The sequence below is a fragment of the Haliotis rufescens genome, unplaced genomic scaffold (genome assembly GCF_023055435.1).
Source record: "Haliotis rufescens isolate VD_foot unplaced genomic scaffold, xgHalRufe1.0.p SCAF_3, whole genome shotgun sequence".
NCBI lineage: Eukaryota > Metazoa > Mollusca > Gastropoda > Lepetellida > Haliotidae > Haliotis > Haliotis rufescens.
In genome coordinates, this window is record NW_025964001.1 from 37,719,442 (window position 1) to 37,740,708 (window position 21,267).

Here is a 21,267-nt window from a genome sequence, read left to right on the forward strand (position 1 = left end):
ATTCGACGTAATAAGCGCCCAGGGCGCTCTCCAAAATAGAAAAAGGGGGCTCTTATTAGAAAATAGTTTTGGTAAGAAAAAAAACCCCAGAGTTGAAAGATCGTTAATATTTGTGGTTTATGCTGACAGCCTTAAATGATACAAAAGACCCGTGCGTATTATGCACAAAATGGGTTTTTCAGATTAAAAACAATGTTTTATTGGTCTGTTTTCAGTCGTACAAATGGGTATCTCTCATACCCTCACGTCTAGTCGCACGTTTAGAGGAAGCCAGAAGCTGGAATGTAAACATTAAACTTGTTTCCGTCCGGTTGCGCACGCACCTCCCTATGACATGTCACAAATCTCGAAAGAATAAGCCATCAAGCAGGACTGGACTGGATTACTTCCCTGTGGGGATGGCTGGGTGGGAACGTATGACTGAAAACAGACCAATAAAACATCGTTTTTGATCTGAAAAACCCATGTTTTAGTCTGTTTTCAGTCGTACAAATGGGTAGAATTCGACGGAACACTGGAAGGAGGGTCGGGAAAGTAATCAGGAAGTGACCTCTTTCACGTCGAATGTACCAAGTTCCTCACCCCTGTAGTGACAATAGAACATTCGACCAGATGCACGGACGAGACAAGTTGTTTATCACGAACGCACAGCATGGTTAATGCTCTTCGACACACAACTAATTATCGATGCGACAGGCCAACTGCACGCGTCAGTTGAACTGCGATCGAAGTGTGGTCGACGAATAGTTTAGTTACAGAGCAACTCGCAGTATACAAGGTAACTAAAACAGCATGGTTAATGCTCTTCGACACACAACTAATTATCGAAGCGACAGGACAACTGCACACGTCAGTTGAATTGCGATCGAAATGTGGTCGGCGTATAATTTAGTTACAGAACTCGCCGTAGACAAGGTAACTAAAATAGCATGGGTAATGCTCTTCGACACACAACTAATTATCGATGCGACAGTACAACTGCACACGTCAGTTGAACCCAGATCGAAGTGAGGTCGGCGCATAATTTAGTTACAGAGCAACTCGCAGTATACAAAGTAACTAAAAAATACGAGCAGTACTATAATGTATGGGAAGACGATGCATACACCGAATAACCATAATAAAAAGCAGAAGTACTGCACGCAACAAAAAACCATAAGAATGCGTACATTCACCAACAGCTTTTATTGTAACCTGTAGTATGTCACGAAGTGTCGAGCAAAAACTCCAAAGTGAATAAAACACAAATTCACTGTCTTTTCTGAGAGATCTGTTGTGCCACCACGAGTGGACCAAACTGTTTGAGTCCTTCAACATCTTCTGTGGAGATATCTCTAAGATAATGCGAAGCAAACACTGAAGGAGATATCCAAAAGCAGCCCTCCATAATAACTTGTAGCGAACAATTACTGTGGAGTGTTAATGTTGAAGCGAAGGCTCGAACTTCGTGCGGATGAGAGGAGGTGGGAGGTGCGAGTCCTTGCGCCTCGTAAGCTCTGAGAATTACCGCTCTCAACCAAAATGAGAGAGTATTACGTGTAATCTCTTTCTTTGCATTGGTTGAGAGCGGTATGAACAGCCGTCGAAAATGTTGTCGTCGCTGTTCAGAACGCTGCAGGTAAATACGAAGCGCACGAACTGGGCACAAGGTGAGATCAGCGTGATCATGAGGGCCCATAATGGCAGATAAGGAAGGAATGTTGAACATTCTCGGATCTTGGCCAGGAAGTTGATTTTTCGCTAAAAAATCCCATCTGAGACCAAGATGGACGTTGCCATGGTTACGCTGATCGAACTTAATCCGACCGACGTCAATGGCATGTATTTCCGTAATTCCGAGAAGGAAAACCGTTTTCTGAGACAATAAGTCAAACGCGACCTGATCGAGAGGCTCGTAAGCCTGACTAGACAGGTTGCGCAGAACGACATCAAGGTCCCAGGCCAGCGGTCGGAATTTACGTGACTGATCTTCAACCATGAAGGCACGTAGAATCTTCTGCAACTCCGGTACGTTAGTGAGCTTGTCGCCCGTAGGAGACGGCACTACTGAAGCCAAAGCTGCCAGATATGTCGAGATCGTCGACCCTTTCAGACGCCGAGATGACCGGAGAGAGACTAGGAACTCCGCCACCTGTGGTGGGGTCGCTACCGCCGGGTTGAAGCCATGAGACCTGGCGAAAATGGAGAAAGTGGTCCACTTGTCATCTTACAGCTTCAGGTCGTAACTCGATGTGCCGACGAGACAAGCGCTGCCGCTTTAGCCGAATAGACTTTCTTCATTAACGAGGTCTTAAGCAAACCCAGGCGTGAAGCTGGAAGTTCTTTATCCCCGGATGCAAGTCGTTGGTGTGAGGATGAAGAAGGAGGTCGTCTCGATCTGGCAACAGGAACAGTGGTTGAACGATGATCTGAAGAAGTTCCGGAAACCATGTTCTGGCCGGCCAATAAGGCGCGACCAAAAGCAGATGTAGGTTGGCCGTTTGACGAACTTTCACCAGTTGCGATAGTAACAGCACCGTTGGTGGAAACGCGTAAGCGTCTAGACCCCCCACGATATCGCTAGAGCGTCGTGGTCCCATGCCCATGGGTCTGGAACCGGCGACACGAATCGAGGGAGGCGGTTGTTGTACGGGGCAGCAAAGAGATCTACTTGGGGCAACCAGAGTCGATCTGTCAGCAGATGAAAGACTGTCGGATGGATCATCCACTCCGTGGGAGACGGCCTCGATGGTCTCGACAGGGCGTCGGCAATCACATTCTTGGCCCCCGGGATGTGACGGGCGCGTACGCCCATGTCCAAGTCGTCGACGAGGGCGAAGAACCTGATTGTCCGGTCCAGAAGGGCCGCCGACTGAGTTGTTCCCTGTTTGTTGATGCAGTGGACGACTGTGGAGTTGTCCGACTGTATCATCAGCCGTTTCCGACGGAGTCGAAGTTTCCAAAACTCGACCGCCCGAATCACTGCTTCCATCTCTAGGTAGTTGATGTGGAGGACCTTTTCTACTGGCGACCACCGCCCGGCCGCTTGGTCTTCCCCGAAGTGCGCTCCCCAGCCTTCCAATGACGCGTCTACGAATAGGTGTAGTATGAACGGAGGCTCGCTCATAAAGACGCCCTCGCAAACGTTCGACGGCTGGAGCCACCACTCCAGATGACAACGTAGCTGCGCCGGAAGTGGAACCAGGAGATTGGGAAACTCCAGGTGGGGGTACAGCAATCTCTGCAGCGGACGAAGTTGAAGACGACCTCGACGGGTCAAGTCTTGGGCCGATGTCAACAGACCGAGGACTTCCTGCCACGTGTGCACCGACGACGAGGCATGTAGACGTCACGGAACGCTGCTGACAATCTTGTCCCAACGGTCTTGAGGTACCTGGACCAGATTGACTCCCGTCTGGAAGCGTATCCTAATGTACTGTAGAACCCGAGGTGGTACCAAGTCCGATTGTGAAAAAGCACGGGGCCGTAGAAATTCCAATCGGGAGGGCCGCCCACTGGTAATGAATACCTTGGCATTCGAATCGGAGGTACTTCTGGAACTCGGAAGCTATTGGTACATGTAGATACGCGTCCTGAAGGTCTAACGAGACGAGGAAGTCGTTCGGTAATATCATCCGACGCAGAGAGCTGAGGGATATCAAGGTGAATGTGTCGGGTGGTTGGGGGTATGTTGCATGGAGGAAAACCCACTTGTGGGCATAGGGACGAAGTCGCCCCCTAACGGTAGCTCGTCTAAAGGTAGTGTCACCGGGGGAGACTCCAACCACGGTGACGGCGGGGGACTGGACCTCACTTCCTCCCCCGCTGGTACTTTCCCCCTCTGGGAAACTTGGAAAAGGAGACCTGGCGACCTTTCCTGTCGGAACCTCCCTTGCGGGACGGCTGTCGAGGCACGTCCCTACGGAAGGCCCGTTGCACATTCTCGTTTCGGTAACGTCGTCGTGGGGCGTTCGAAACCGGTGGCCGTCTGGACAGGTTGGGTGAAGCCGAAATGATGATGTCACGCTCGGCTTCCCTGGAGTACTTGTCCTGAATGTCGTTGGTACGACCGTCGAACAACTGTTGCGATGTCCACGGGGCCCGTAAGAGAGACCTGCCATGACGATCAGGTAGGTCAGTGCAGTCGATGTAACCATGGCGACGCGCCGTAGTAATCTGGCCCGATACATATCGGGACTGGGCGAGGATGCCCTAGATCCACCGTTGCATACAGGTGAGGACCGATGGCACCGTCCTGTCGTCCTCGTCCTCCTCAAAGTACACTGAGAGGGCCTTGATCGCTGTCGACAGCATAGCAAGCGTTTGCAGCTGGTGACGAACAGCAGTGCCCATGGATTCCAAATGTGGAGGGTGCTGGTCTCTTGAAGAGTAGCCCCCAGTCCAAATCCCTAGTCATGGGTGACGAAAACGGCATGCCATAGATCGGGTAACGAGATCGACCAGGCGGCTTGCAGAAGCTCTGCCCAGGCAGAGCAGAGCCAAAGTTCTGGTCCATATCGTGAGCCATGGCTCTGAAGACATCGGGAGGAGAAAACTGAAGAGACTGCGGTGTATCTCCGACCTTAAAGCCCGCACGCGTCGTGGTTGTCATCGTTCTTTGCTGGCTGTGGTCACAACCCATCGTCGACGTCGAGTGTGGAGGCGTAGATGAAGGAGCTGATGTACTAGTTGACGGGCCATGGACCCCTGACGTAGTCGTATCCTTCTTGGTCGACGCCGTCGAGGCGAGGACCGCCGCCGTGATCTGGGCTATCAAAGCCGGGTCGATATGAAAGTGAGACGAGGTCGTCGTTCTGTCACTATCTTCACTACGACGCTGAACCCCCAAACTCTCCCTGCGAGAACGTCGCACGTCCCCGTGGGGACGAGGGCTACGATCTCTAACTGTAGAAGTACTACAATCCCCATCGTAGTTATCGTCCGAATCGTACATTCGACGACCACGATGACGATGAACGCCCTCGTGTCGTGTACTGTCTCTCGACGAGGCACTCATCCTGTCGTCCCGACTTGAACGGGAACGACTTCTGTGTCCACTGTCGTCCCGCACGACGTCCCTATCGTCGTTGGTAGAACGAGATGCGGACCGACTGGGGACCGTATTCCCCTCATGGTCCTCGTCACAACCCGGTCCCGTCGTAACGGGGGAGGCTGAGTGACGCTCTCGATCAACCGAATTACGAAGACCAGTCGTGCGGGTAGTATCATCAGCAGGCGAATGGTCACGTGTCTTGTCGAAAACTGAAGTTGACTGAGGCGGGTCTTTTTCAACTGATTTCTGAGGTGTGGTCGACTCGCCACCCCCAGGGCCTGATGCGGAGGGTGCAAAGTCCAAGGATCCAACCGATGACCATCTCCGCTTGTAGCGCTGGTCAGCGGCCCGCTTCGCCAACGCACGAAGATACAAGTTAAAGTTTATTGAAGACAAGTTCTCACATTTTTTACAACGTTTATTCCACGAATACGTTGAAAACCCGTCCTTAATGATGCAGGAAGGACAATACTTGTGAGGGTCTACTTTAGACAGTTTTCGTTGACACGAGGCACAAATGCCCGACATATTGCCACGTGTAGAATCACTGTCAAACAGCGAAACACGCGTTGAACACAAACAATGGATTACCAAGGATTACATTCCAAGAGTCTACAGGTAAGACATATTATGACTTTATTAGAACAACTGTAGATAAGCGATAAGTACTAGTAGAATACAAACTAGCAGTCTACCGCGAAAGACTTTCTCGAGCGACCAGCGCAGAGGCGCGCTGAGAGATTTGTGGCATGTCATAGGGAGGTGCGTGCGCAACCGGACGGAAACAAGTTTAATGTTTACATTCCAGCTTCTGGCTTCCTCTAAACGTGCGACTAGACGTGAGGGTATGAGAGATACCCATTTGTACGACTGAAAACAGACTAAAACAGATATATTTTCCAGAATTTAAATACCCATAATTAATAGTGCATATAACACGAGTCATGTGTACATTGATCAATCGGAAGGGGTGCTAATTGGGATTGTTCACTAGCCAATATATTAGCAATATATCGCAGTGGGCACTTATTAGAACGGGGCACCCATTTCGTTGAATACGGTAGTTCTCAGGCACCAGTGCATCCCCATTACCCAATTCACATGACACTTAAACTATCTTCTAATTCAAAGACAAAAATTCTGAACACAAAGCTGCAAATGTTTCATGTGAAAACTAGCCCATCCACAGTTATAAGTCATTGCTTGTGAAACTTTCTTTTTCTACATCTAATATCATGACACAATGGATCTGTGTTATTGAAGATAAGCATTACCTCATGTTGTAACTGTACCCTGTCGACAAGCAGTGCTCGGATGTGACGCTTCTTGCCTCGCAGCTGCAAACATATGCATAATGTTTGAAACACAACTCTAACATATCGACAGTATTGTATCATCTTAGCAAAGAACATAGCTGTAGTAAGTATCTGACATATCACAAACACATTTGCTTCCATACCTTATCCTCCAGGGCTGCCTTCACAATATGAAAACTCTTCCATCGACCATCAAAGTCATTCTTCTGAGTGCCATAGAAGAACAGTACAGTCTCGAAAATCTACAAATGAAAATGTTGAGTTGGACACAGCCACAATGTGTGACAAGAGAAACATCAAGACAAGCTGTTTTCTTTGAAAATATAATGCATGTTCCACAAAAGTCTGAAACTGATTGCAGATTAAAAGGATTTAGCATATGGCTTCTATTCCTGTATTGTAAATCTTTTGCCACAGTTATATTCATTCCAAGATACAAGATGAGCATATGGACATGTTCTCTATGTACTTACCCGCATGACTTTCACAAACCCCTTCGTGTCATCTTCACAGCTTGCATGCATGTAATCTGGTAACAGGAGAATACCATCAATTACATGGTGAACTGGGCAAAGTTTTGTTTGTTGTTTTACACCGCACTCACCAATATTCCAGCTTTATGATGGCGGTCTGTAAATAATCAAGTCTGGTCCAGACAACCTGGTGACTGATCGCATGAGCATCGATCTACGCAATTGGGATATGATTGCATGCATCAACCAAGTCAGCGAGCATGACCACCAGATCCCACTAGTCGCCTCTTACGACAAGCAGGGGGTGCTGAAGGTCAATACTAACCCAGATCTTCACGGGTCAACATTCAGCTTTAAAAGCTTCACATTCATATTACTCACATCAGGTGATTGAAATTAAAAAGTGAAAGAGAGGGGTCTTTGTCATGGCTCTAAGGTAAAAAATACAGATAAAAGGGGTCCCTAGACTTAATTACTAGCCAAAACCTTGTGAATCCCATAATTTCTAACATTGTCAGTTATTGCAAATCACTGTACACCAGCAGGAATTTCCCCCATTTTTGTTCAGATCCATGCCTTGGGTTTACTATCTATTGTCTGAATCATTTGGAATCAGTCCTATATGTCACTGCCTAGCAAAAGGTAAAATATTTTGCTTAGAAAATGTCTAAGGGAGACAACTCACTGAGCAAGTGCTTCATGGCATCAGCCACACAGCTTCTCACATTCTCGCCATCCAGCTTCAGCTCTGAAATAAGATGCAATGGGGATAAAAAGAATAGACAATCTTAATCTGATTATGACAGGATCTAAAATCAAACTTTTTGGTTGCTAATATACCGGTATGCTGAGGCATCATAGAATCTTGACACAGTGTAATCAAGTCTTACATGTAATGTTAAATCCAAACTTTCAACAGCTTAGAAAATCTTACAGCTGTTTAATGGCCTTTGCAGTGAGGATAAGAATGCCATGTGGGAGAATTGTGTGCAACTACTTACCTCCAACAACATGAGATGAACACTTGAATCTTTTCATGGGCACATCTGTCTCCAGGCTGAAACACACATCCATATCATCACAGAACACGGCGGCTTCGAGAATATTGGATTGTTTGATGTTTTACAGCTATGACATTGGCCTTGTAAATAAAATCCACTTGCCAAACACAGTTTCCTTAGCTTCAAATATAAGACATATCCGTATGTATTGTTCTTTATGTAGGGGAAAGTGCTGTCAAAAGTGCCGTACTAGTGTGGAGAGTTGCATCCCTTAGCTGTTCTAGGATCTGCTTGTTTGATCACATCCCAGCCTTGCCTATATGTTGATCCTTGGTTCTCTCACTAAAGTAGTACATCTATAACCTCCCTCATTTTGTCTTCATTGTGACATTCCCACACAAAAGACACACTGTTCAAAGTAGAGCTAGACCCAACTAAGACACACTCAAAGTAGTCAACTTACACAGGGATAGCCTTGCCTTCCCACATCGGCAGCAGTGATGCAGATCCCAGGATACTTTCCAAGATCATATTCAGCCTCCTCAACAAATCCTCCCTGGAATAAAGACAGATAATAGTTAATGATTATACCTTTCCTAAGGGAATGGTCATTTATTACAGGGGGTGGGTGGGCAGAGGTTTTTGATGCACTGATGTACTGAAACTAATGACTCTCCCCTTATGCATGCCATATTTTTTTATACCTTTCCCTTGACCTTGTACATTAAATGACAAATGCAAAAGAACTCAATATCTTATTACAAAATGTCCATTTACACATGTCCCTCCCAAAATGTGTGCATTATGTTTCACACACCACCCCACCCACCCCCAAGAATAAATTATCATTATTGGTTACCATATTCAGAATTATTATTACAAATGTTTTTCACCAGTTGACTCAATTGGCCTTGATGAATATATTTCATAAGCAACCTCTCTTCACTTCTTAGTACCTAGCTTCATAAACTTCCATTGTATAATATACAGGGGCAGGTATTTGTGAGTTGTGAATACTGAGAGAATATGCAACCTTCAGAATTAGTGCTTAAATATATTAGGGCACTGTCAATCATGCCATTCTGTTTTGACAAAAGGTCTAGCTTTAACTGATATTCACACTTTCTACTCCCCTCCCTGCTGCTGTATGGCAAGAGAACATACACAGTACCTGGTGGGAGCCTGTGTGTCAGCCTTGATGCTGTTGATGAGCTTCAACTCAGGAGCCAGGAACTTGCTGAGGATCTCCCCAGCGAAGTCCATCTCTGCTTGGTTGGGTATGTGCCAGTCAATGGCCAGTTCATGGATGTTTCCAGGGACTGCCCAGTCCTGCAGACATACACTGAGCAATGTCAAACACTTGAATACCTACTCATAATAATAACAGTCCACTTGTAAAGTGCTTATTCCACATGCAATGTATGGTCCAAGTGCTGCGTTATCATCACCCCAGTCAATGAATCAGTGTGGTTCGATTCTTTATTCAGCTCCCTGGGGATCGTACAACTCAAGCTGCCTGTGAGGTGCAAGAAGGTGAACAATCACATTACCACCTCCACCAGTTACTGATTCACTGCTGGGTGAAGAGGCATATTTCAACAAAGTCACTTGCCTTAGGTGACAAAACATGTGCTACATGTGCTTCAGTGTGGGGCAGGACCAAGGCCCTTTAGCAAAGTCTGATTAAAAGAAGTTTAACAAGGCATAAAGTGAGCAGGGCTCACTAATAACCCCGACCTGGACTCCAAGAAATGACCTGGACTCCAACATATTTCTAATTTCAAAACATGAAACAGCAATATTTTCTCAGAAAATACACATATCAAAATCAGATGCTGCACTGAAACCTCAAATATTAGCATGGAAACTGTTCCCTAAATTTAAAAAGAATTCCTGCAGTAGTTTTCAAGTTATAGGTCGCAAATATGTTTAAATAAAAAATTCTAAGTAAAAAAACGAAAACTATCTGTATTTTTTCTGAAAATCCAAATATTGAAAACAAACTATGCACTGCACCTCTCCTAAAGGTATAGAAAGTGTTGACCAAGTTTGAAAAGAATCAATGCAGTAGTTTTCAAGTTATAGGTCGCACACAAAAATGTCCTTGGAAGGACTGACGGAACTCCTTGGTATACCTATATAACCCCACAGATGTAGGTCGGGGGTATAAGAAGTAATCTTCATAATCCACATGAACACACAGGTACACAACTAAATACCCCTCACTATGACCATATATCTTCCTACCCAGAGCATGTCTGTATCCAGACAGCTGAACGGTGTTAAAGATGGATGCCAAGGCCTCTCGAATCATACATGAACACATCATCTGTCAGCAGTAGGCTATTCTGACATATTCATTACACTGACAGTTGTAGAATTCCAGGACTTACCCTGATGGGAAGGTATTCCTCCAGCGGCCTATCAAAGCTGTGGGACGTGCTGCGGTACTCCTGCGGGTAGGTGAGTACAAGTGCCCTCAGCAGGTATCTCAGCAGCATGCCTGCCATCTCGTATCCCTGTACACACTGCAGGGGCAGCATCAGGGACAGCACCTCCACCAGCGAGTCCTTGTACTGAAGCATCTCCTTGCCGTTACACCGCACCAGCTGCATGGGAGAAGCACTACATTGTACGGGGTCTTTACTGTTGATACACAACTTACCATTTCATTTGAGTTGAACAAAATAATAAACCAATGAAAGGCATAATGACTCGACAAACAAATAGATGTTTTATTTATCTTGCATACGTTTGCAGAAATATCACACCTGGTGACACAAAGTATGGATTTTACAAATCTGATCCATGTACAGAATCAACCTTTGAGAAACTTAACACAGTTTCAGGCTGTACCAAAAACATTTCAGACATTTCCGGAACTTGGTTCAGGATTCTTTTCAGCTGAAGTTTGCGTAATTATATGTACTAATATTAGATAAGTTTACTAGACCGAAACATTTTTTACTAGACTCAGGCTTTGGGCTAGTGGCTAAAGTTGCTGAGTGTAGTTTGTCTGCATCATGACAGACTGCCTGGTTGCCTGAAGTTAGGTATGGGCCAAGCAAACCACATAGGAGGAAATGTTCTCGGAGCCATACCCTTGCTTGGACTATACAGGACTTTCGCCAACAGGCTTAACAAGTACTGACTAGTATGCCTTGTTTGAAATTTTAAATATTGATAATCACTTGTGAAGAATCGTCTATATAGTACCCTCTACTCAATAAAACCTAGGACACCCACCTGTGTGAGCATCTGGAGGTTCCACAGGAAACTGTCATCCAGGTGTTCCTCTTTCTGTATATCACCATCTGAAACAACACAGCATTGTTATATTTCTCACCTAGGAATAAGCTTATCTCTGTCAAGTGTCAGTTTACAAACTGACGTAATATAGCTGGAATATCGCTGAGTGCGGTGTTAAACAACAAACAAAAAAACAAAAACTCCACTTACGTTCCTTGCAGTAGTTCACAATGCTGCTACAGAAGTGAGGGAGGAACAGCTTCAGGGTTTTGGCTGGGTGAACCTGCAAGGCAACCGCAGAAAATGTCATTCAGCACAAGGCAAAAAGTGAGCAGGGCTCACTAATATCCCCGACTTCAACTCCAACATATTTCTAAGTTAAAAACATGAAAAACGCAATATTTTCTTATAGAAATCACACTTTGCACAGCATTTCTCCTATTGGTATGGAAAAGGTACCCCATTTGGAAAAGAATCCATGTAGTTTTCAAGTTATAGGTTGCACAAATGTTGAAGTAAAAAAAACATACTAAGTTCAAACCTAAAACTTATACTTTCTCAGAAAATCTACTTTGCACTAAACCTTTTCTTTTAGTATAGAAATTGTTTGCTAATTTTGAAAAGAATCTATGCATTAAAAGAATCTATATACAGTAGTTTTCAAGTTATAGGTAAAACAAACAAATGTCCTCGGAAGGATGGACGGAAGGCGGAATTACTTGGTATAACCATATACCCTGCCCTTTTAGGATGGGGGTATAATTAATTGTATCAAAGAGACATCCAGTTCTCTTCAGTTCAGTTACAAACTGTATTGAATCACGTAAAGAAAATTTAATACTGATAATCAAAATACAAATGATTGTATGGCTGAGATCTAAATATTGTTTAAATATTATCCTTAGGCCTTAATGTAATATAACACGTGGTCAGTGAATGCTCCACACATTGGTAAAGTCATCATGTGACACTAATAGCTTCATTTTAGGCTTAACATTGGAACTATCACGCCAAAATCATAATGGTTGGCATCTCCGAACTTATTGTTGCTCCCTTCTTGTACATACCTTGGCTGCAGACCTGCAGAGGTTGGCTGCGAATCTGCCGCTGACCTTGGTCTCATACACATTGCCAGTGAGGAATCGGTGTAGCCTTCTCACTGCAGACTGCAACATACAACACACTGCAGGCATTTCTGTTCACTGGCAATATGGGGTCATATCTCACTTGAACAATCACATGATTTTGATTACAGGTATAGTGCTATATATAAGGCTTGGACGAGTCCAAATTACCGTACCCTTCCCAGGTATCCACTGTAAGTCTAAGAGATGGGTACAAAATCTATTTAGATACACATAAAAAATGATCTGGTCATTCATACATTGAAGTTGACTGAAGCTTTATCTATATTCAAACATATAAAAGTCAAATAAATGCGTTCATAGTCAGAAAGAAATGGGAACATTAGCGACTTAAATTGTAGTGTTACCATGGAGTTCTGGATAATTTTTGTCATTAAACAATATATTACGTGACTGATCATGGGTCTGGGTAGTCCAGTGGGTACCTGGGTCCTCCTCAGTACCCACCCGACCTGAGTACCCGAGTTATCCGTCCCAGTTTGTTGCAAACTATTCTTCAAATCTATGATCAGTCAGATCAGTCTTACCTAATGTCATAATGTTATGATCCAGACAACAATGGGTTGCTGAAGACCCATTTCAAACCCGGATCTTCACTGGGGAGGCAAGCATTGGTTTCTGAATACCGACCTACCCCGGATCTTCACAGGGGCATAATGTTATGAAAATTATTAACCAGATGACAGGTTGAAGATGTTTTGACCACTCAAATTCTTGATAAGTTTCTTTGTATCTCAGCTTCAAACAACATCAGACTTCCACTTATTTACATGATATTCAGATTCCGCCAGAAAACAGTGTTATCATTAGTTTGATATTTCATGAACTTTCCTATTTCCAATAACCAATGCAAAGCATCCACGTACATCAAATATAGGTCCTGAACACTGCTGCAGCACAGAGGTGGTGGTGGATGCCATGCCGACCTCCATCATGCTCTGCTCCGGGTTGAGTCTGTCCTGGGCACCACAAGTAGACTCCTGGGCACTGTTCTCCACCAGGGTGAACACTCGGTCCAGGTACTGCAGCACCCAGTCCTCAAACTGGGCCGTGGCCATGCAAACTTCCTTCTCCTCCTGAAACATAATCACCAGTTACGTCCTACACCTCACATCAAATATGTCAAGACGCAAATGACTACATATGACCATATGTATGTCAGCTCCGGGGCAGATGCTCAAAACATATGACAGATCTTACCATTGCTTACCATGGCATATCTACAAATGCAATGAAACAAAATAAATATAGCGCTTGTTTGTTTGTTGTTTAACACTGCATGGATCCACGCAATTGGGATACGATGACCTGCATCAACCAAGTCGGCCAGCCTCACCAACCAATATTGTTAGTCACCTCTTATGACAAGCATAGTTACCGTATATGACCGCGGATAAGCCGACCTCGTAGATAAGCCGAGGTGTTAACTTGACCATTGAAATACGAAAGAAAATGATATGACCCGCAGATAAGCCGAACCAGGAATTGAAAGGCAAAAAACACTGCGAAGTCGAAGTCGGACTGCAAGACATGTGCCGGTACTCGCAGATAAACATAAGTTGAAGAACGTTGTAATTATATTGAAAAAGTCATTATTATTTCTAATAAAGATTCAACAAACCAGTCATCCACTTTCATAATGTGGAAAGCTGTTTCTCGTGGGGTTTTTTAATCTCATAATGATCGTTATATGTTGCCATCAACAACGAAGCGCCATTTTGTGAATCGGTGTATATAGAATTATGAACCCGTGAGAAAATATATCGGCTAGAGCGAAGACTCGCAGTTTGAATTCAGCATCGTAAGCATGGCGTTTTCGTTTCAAACTCATGATGAGAATGTGAGTCAGTAAAAATATACCAACTTTTATAACCCCCTTTACACCACTATTGTATGTTAATCCAATTGAATTAAATAAACTATCATACTATGAACACATTGAATGACCATCACTTACTCACAGGCTTCTCCAGTTTATTAAACTAATCTCTCGAAAACAAAGGAATTAAGCCCCAATCCCAACACGATCGCTAAGCACCCACAACTTGAAAATGTTTGTGTAAACAACATGACAATACCAATCGGCCCGTTATTATCAATGCTCATTTCCTTGTGTACCATGTTGCTTTTTAAACAACAGGAAGCAATCACAGTGGTCACCGTTTGTGACGTCACAGGAAACAGCTGATCACATGTTTTTGCAAATGGCGAACGGAATAACTCGCCGATACAGTTGTTTATTTGCCTCTTTCAATAAAGGTAGACACTTGTTCACTAACAATTTATGAACTTTGCAAAACGTACGTAATAGCTATTGGCGATTTCATCTGGGGATTATATATTATAGCTGTGAATTACATATATTGTTACATGTAAAGATCGCGGAGTTAACGAAGAACGATAAACTTTGAACATTCAATTGAAAACTTATTATCGGAAGTAGTAACATGCATAACATTTTTTTAATAATGACAACATTGGTGTATAATAATAACTTTATTGATAATTTATAACAATAATGGCTCTAGTCGTGGCAACTTCCAAACTTTCGGGAAGTTGTGATCTATCGGACCGTCATTCAGGCGATGTTTCTGACAGATCACGATCTGAAAAATACTATCATGAAAGTGTATCCCGTGGATAAGCCGACCCCTTTCTACAGAATCTTTTTTCTGGTCCTCAAAATTCGGCTTATACGCGGTCATATACGGTACCTTTTACAGCAAGCAAAAGGTGTTAGGTTGCTGAAGGCCTATTCTAGCCCGGATCTTCACGGTTACGAAAATAAGAAAAACGTTACATGATGATATTATAGCAATATCACCATCCTTGTTGTAAAACGAAAAATACAGTGAAGAGTCTCTGAGGACTAAGATAGTAAAGTCAGAAAAAGACATAACCTTGAGAAACAGGAACACAGAATACCAATGTCTACTGCTGACATCTCTTGTGCATGATGTCATATGACAATGGTACGGTACATTTCTTGCCATGAATATGTGATGAGGTGAAATGGGGTTGAACATTGCGTTCAAGATTATTGCACATTTATAGTGACAAATAACAATACATGTTGCTGAATCTAGATGTCTGAAGGAAGGTTGAGAAGAACCTGCTGCTAACCTCAGTGAGATCCGTCCTAACTTGGATGGCCCCGGAACAATCCACTATTGGCACCAGAGACACAAATGTTGATATCATCTGGAATGTCACCTGGAAACACAGCAACAGTTCAGACAATGGCGAAAACAACCAAACAAAAGCCTAGAAAACCGACATGAAGCATGAAAACAAATGAGTCTCACAATAGATGCATGAAATAGAAGACAAAATTCTTCAGGGTCTCTAAACCCTTGGGATGTCACGACATGACTATCGCCCAGCGCCATACAAATCACACTTTGTTCACGATACAATACGATACATATGATGAAATTCTGCTGTAGAAACTTCAATCTTTCACAGCAAGGTATTATGACAGCTTTAACAGTTTGTACTAATATTGACAGAAATGCCAACAGTTGATTGGATAACATAAAAATGATCAGTTATTGAAATCACATGCAACTAGAGTGTCGCGACTCTCTTAACCAGTACTATTAAATGTGGCTGGATATTGAGGTTATTAAACTCAAGGTTCAAAATGATTGCTAACTGGGTTAAAATAGCGGAAGTTGTCCAAACAAAATGTGCTTCAATATGCACATATGTTATTATTATTTCAGCGATTGTCACATTGTTTCAAATGTTCCACGTGTGAAATAGTACAGGATTAAAACATGAATCGATACAGGTGTATCGTGTATTGTATCGTCTGAGAATATTATTGACGCACCGATGTACTAGGTGAAATGTGACATCGTTGTAGACCCCCTTTACATTCAAATACTGCCATACATCCGACATGTTAGAACCATACTTCAGAGAAAAAACTTCTATTTATCTGAACATTAATGCTGTTTAATCAGCGTTCAATACATACCAAACATTTTTTAAAGTCGTTGGGGTCAATGCCTGGGAGGGAGAGATTGAGGAGGGGGAGGAGATGGGTGGGACCCAGAGGGTACCACTTCCCTGCTCTCAGCATTGGTCGCGCAACTGCCACGATACAGTTCATGCACGCTATAAGGCGATGAGGTTCGATCAACGTCTCCATTGCAGGATACATACTGAAATTAGAGTTGACTCTTAGTTTGTTTGTTGTCTAACGCCGCACACAGCAGAAGTCCAGCTATGTGATGGCAGTCTGTAAATAATCAAATCTGGACCAGACATCAATCTATGCAATTGGGATACGATGACATAATTCAACCAAGGCAGCGAGCCTGACCACCTGATCCTGTTAGTTGCCTCTTACAACAAGCATGGGTTGCTAAAGAACCTGAAGATCTGGGTGGACTTTATGAGGGAGGAAAACTGGATCAAGAAATACGAAAGTCAAGGGAATCATGGACTCCAAATCCTGAAATCATCTTGAAAATTTGTTTGATTGAGCAAAATTTAAAGCATAATGTTTGTTTTTATGTAACGCTGCTTTATTGACAGTGTTCTGAAAATAAGTGAGCAAGGACCGTACAAAATAGTGACTGATATCATGAGCAATGCATACAGGATATGCAATCTACCAAGTCACTGGACCTGATCACCAGCTTCATGAATGTAATGAAAATTTGGTTTGCAAACCCCAGGGGGTTTTTATGAGAGAGTAACAAATCAGAGAACAAACAAACAAAATTTCATTATTATTTTTGCCATTTTGTGTTTTTCGTAATAATTTCCATGCCATGATAGTCATCCCGCATCATACAATTCTGCCTGATGTACATATGCAACTGATGAAGATGTTAATATAAACATGACTAAATGACAGAATGTTCATAAGCGTCTGGCATTTCTAGGGCTCATGCTTCATTAATTTAATCCCTGGTGGTTCTTCTCCCGAAAAAACGTACCAGCAATTTTAAACCCAAAAAATCATTACATTGCAATATGTTTTGGCCATGGATGGGATACATAACTTTGGAGGGGTTCTTAGGGGTCTGACCACATTGTGACAGTGTTGGATACAAATGGTAGTTATCCTGGGCAAGTACAGGCAAATTAAATGTCTTCAACAATATACTACTAAATTTCCAAGATGCATTTCCTAGATTTCTATGAATCATAACGTTACAACAGCAGGGCTTCATTAAGGAACTGGATCATTTAACTTGCACCAGGTGCACGTTGACATTAAAACCTAGCTGCACCAGACAAAACCAGGTTGCTCCCTGGTCCCAGCAATTTAGTTCAAATCTAGGCCAGTCTGCTGCAAGTGGCACATTAATAATGAAGTATTGCTGTAAAACCTAATAGGAACATGTGCACAGAATGTGGAATTACCCACAGTTTGATGATGTAAAGACGAGATCATGACAAATTACACATAACACTGCAAGTGGCACATTAATAATGAAGTATTGCTATAAAACCTAATAGGAACATGTGCACAGAATGTGGAATTACCCACAGTTTGATGATGTAAAGACGAGATCATGACAAATTACACATAACACTGCAAGTGGCACATTAATAATGAAGTATTGCTGTAAAACCTAATAGGAACATGTGCACAGAATGTGGAATTACCCACAGTTTGATGATGTAAAGACGAGATCATGACAAATTACACATAACACTGCAAGTGGCACATTAATAATGAAGTATTGCTGTAAAACCTAATAGGAACATGTGCACAGAATGTGGAATTACCCACAGTTTGATGATGTAAAGACGAGATCATGACAAATTACACATAACACTGCAAGTGGCACATTAATAATGAAGTATTGCTGTAAAACCTAATAGGAACATGTGCACAGAATGTGGAATTACCCACAGTTTGATGATGTAAAGACGAGATCATGACAAATTACACATAACACTGCAAGTGGCACATTAATAATGAAGTATTGCTGTAAAACCTAATAGGAACATGTGCACAGAATGTGGAATTACCCACAGTTTGATGATGTAAAGACGAGATCATGACAAATTACACATAACACTGCAAGTGGCACATTAATAATGAAGTGTTGCTGTAAAACCTAATAGGAACATGTGCACAGAATGTGGAATTACCCACAGTTTGATGATGTAAAGACGAGATCATGACAAATTACACATAACACTGCAAGTGGCACATTAATAATGAAGTATTGCTGTAAAACCTAATAGGAACATGTGCACAGAATGTGGAATTACCCACAGTTTGATGATGTAAAGACGAGATCATGACAAATTACACATAACACTGCAAGTGGCACATTAATAATGAAGTATTGCTGTAAAACCTAATAGGAACATGTGCACAGAATGTGGAATTACCCACAGTTTGATGATGTAAAGACGAGATCATGACAAATTACACATAACACTGCAAGTGGCACATTAATAATGAAGTATTGCTGTAAAACCTAATAGGAACATGTGCACAGAATGTGGAATTACCCACAGTTTGATGATGTAAAGACGAGATCATGACAAATTACACATAACACTGCAAGTGGCACATTAATAATGAAGTATTGCTGTAAAACCTAATAGGAACATGTGCACAGAATGTGGAATTACCCACAGTTTGATGATGTAAAGAGGAGATCATGACAAATTACACATAACACTGCAAGTGGCACATTAATAATGAAGTATTGCTGTAAAACCTAATAGGAACATGTGCACAGAATGTGGAATTACCCACAGTTTGATGATGTAAAGACGAGATCATGACAAATTACACATAACACTGCAAGTGGCACATTAATAATGAAGTATTGCTGTAAAACCTAATAGGAACATGTGCACAGAATGTGGAATTACCCACAGTTTGATGATGTAAAGACGAGATCATGACAAATTACACATAACACAGGGATTAGTGATGAAGTATAGTAAAAATAGCTTAAAGGTATTGAGTGTGTTCAAAGATCGATGTTGTGTGGACAAGCAAGAGTTAGTCAGACACAAATTTGTAAAATCTTTGACATGCATGTAGACATATATTAGGTTGCATTTTTCAATATTAGCTTGCACTGGTGCATGTTTTTTATAGGTAAATCGATCCCTGTATAGCAGTTTCAGTACTACAACTATCGCTGTACTCACGTTTCTAGCAGTGGTGGAACAGTCAACTCAGGTCTCATGGTGGCAAGATGACGGAGGGCGACAGCTGCATCCTGACTGCCATGCTTCCCAAACATGGCAACAAAGGTAACATTCTTCAGACTGTTGACAAACTCTGTGATGTCATCCTCCGAAAGGTGGTTGGCCTTGGGGATGGCTGTCTCCCAGCTAGGTTTCTGGTATCTCTCTCTGTTAAAACACAAGCACACACTCAGACTCCGGCTAATACTTCACCAGCAGTATGCACTGATCAAGGGGGTCTGACTGTGGGGAAAGTTTAAGGTGAACACTCTTCTTGTTAGACAGACTTGCTAATCGTTTTGTGAGTGAGTGAGTGAGTGAGTGAGTGAGTGAGTGAGTGAGTGAGTGAGTGAGTGAGTGAGTGAGTGAGTGAGTGAGTGAGTGAGTGAGTGAGTGAGTGAGTGAGTGAGTGAGTGAGTGAGCATGGTTTTACGCCGCTTTTAACAATATTCCAGCAAAATCACAGCAGGGGACACCAGAAATGGGCTTCATACATTGACCCCATGTGGGGAATCAAACCCAGGTCTTTGGTGTGACGAGCAAACACTTTCACCACTAGGCTTCCCTACCGCCCGTAAAAGTACAGTAACTGAATCATTGACTACCATATGCCCGATGGTTTCCAGGGAGTAATCTAGACCTGCTCAGAGGTCAATATTCTACCCCAAGTCAGCAAATGTCAGTTAATATTCCCAAAATGGAATGACAAATTCTAAACTTATTTTATATACTAATAACTTCAGTTATGGCTTTGTACAGGTAACAGGTATTTCACTGACCAAATGAGTAAAATAACGATAGTTTCCCAATTTGACTAGCAAGGCACTTAATTTGGCATTCTGGATAAATCCTTCTGTTTCATATGTATTTATTGCTTTGTAGTAATCAAGCGTATTTAATAAACTAACAAAATGCAAACAAAGAAAAGGATTAACTGCTTCATGTTACAGTACCTATTGGGTGAGTGAGTGAGTTAATATTAATGTGACATCGGCAGTATCTCAGCCATATAGTGACGATACAGTACCTATTGCAGAGCTCCAGATAAGCTGCGTATCTGCGTAAAATACGCATCAGAAATACGCAGTAAAATAAAATCCAAGCGTATCAAATACGCAACGAACATTACAGATACGCTACAAAAATAAAACTTGTGCATATCATCAAAATATTGTAAAGTAACCCTGCGTATTCGATTAGCAAATAAGCAACTTATTTTGAAATTATAGAAGTGTATTCCGTCAACCTTGCCAAACTCCACAAAGACAGTTACATCATGATCATTTGCCATCACACTTTCTTGTGGAGGTATCGTGGCATTTTTGAGTCCTACAAAGCTCTCGAACCCACACGACACCAGTTTGCAGGGACTAGATGAATAGTGTTTTTAAATCTTTAACTTAAATACCCTCATGTGTAAAAACTAGTGGGTAACAGAAATTTGAATACCCAGACAGAATTACTGATACCCAAAAGCTTATCTGGAGCTCTGCTATTGACTCTGGAACCTTCTGCACCTACCTGTGCACTCTCCTGATGAAGTGTTTAGGAAAAGCCATAAGAAGGGCACTCAGCTTCATCTGAAAATAAAGCACAGCGGTCTACAACAGCCACAGACTCAACAAGGTTAGAATTGTCTGGAATAATTACATTTTGGGTCAGGTTAGGTAAGTAAAAGAAGAAAATTAATGACAACATTCTAATGACTCCAGCCATCTTTACAAAAATGTTCCAATTTTTCTATCTTGCTACTTACATTCCATCTGCCAATGTTGGAGGGGTAGTAGAAAGACTGCAGTGCCTTGAAGAGTTTGGTCACATGTTGCTGGACAGTGCTGTCACCTCCCTGGGATGTAGAAACCAAGTGGC

General features: G+C 42.7%; 1 protein-coding gene across 1 annotated transcript in view; it reads right to left on the bottom strand.

The window, feature by feature from the left end:
- Positions 1 to 21,267, bottom strand: part of LOC124118624 (proteasome activator complex subunit 4B-like) — a 59,168-nt gene that overhangs the window by 26,892 nt on the left and 11,009 nt on the right. The window contains exons 8-24 of the mRNA XM_046480821.2: positions 21,155 to 21,244; positions 20,920 to 20,978; positions 19,360 to 19,566; positions 16,199 to 16,385; positions 15,340 to 15,429; positions 13,083 to 13,292; positions 12,139 to 12,237; positions 11,282 to 11,354; positions 11,069 to 11,136; positions 10,216 to 10,431; positions 8,994 to 9,151; positions 8,286 to 8,378; positions 7,823 to 7,878; positions 7,507 to 7,569; positions 6,822 to 6,877; positions 6,492 to 6,590; positions 6,307 to 6,369 (exon numbers count right to left, since the gene is read on the bottom strand). Of these exons, the coding sequence (XP_046336777.2) occupies positions 6,307 to 6,369; positions 6,492 to 6,590; positions 6,822 to 6,877; positions 7,507 to 7,569; positions 7,823 to 7,878; positions 8,286 to 8,378; positions 8,994 to 9,151; positions 10,216 to 10,431; positions 11,069 to 11,136; positions 11,282 to 11,354; positions 12,139 to 12,237; positions 13,083 to 13,292; positions 15,340 to 15,429; positions 16,199 to 16,385; positions 19,360 to 19,566; positions 20,920 to 20,978; positions 21,155 to 21,244 (1,887 nt within the window). The remainder of the gene's footprint in view (positions 1 to 6,306; positions 6,370 to 6,491; positions 6,591 to 6,821; positions 6,878 to 7,506; positions 7,570 to 7,822; positions 7,879 to 8,285; positions 8,379 to 8,993; positions 9,152 to 10,215; positions 10,432 to 11,068; positions 11,137 to 11,281; positions 11,355 to 12,138; positions 12,238 to 13,082; positions 13,293 to 15,339; positions 15,430 to 16,198; positions 16,386 to 19,359; positions 19,567 to 20,919; positions 20,979 to 21,154; positions 21,245 to 21,267) is intronic.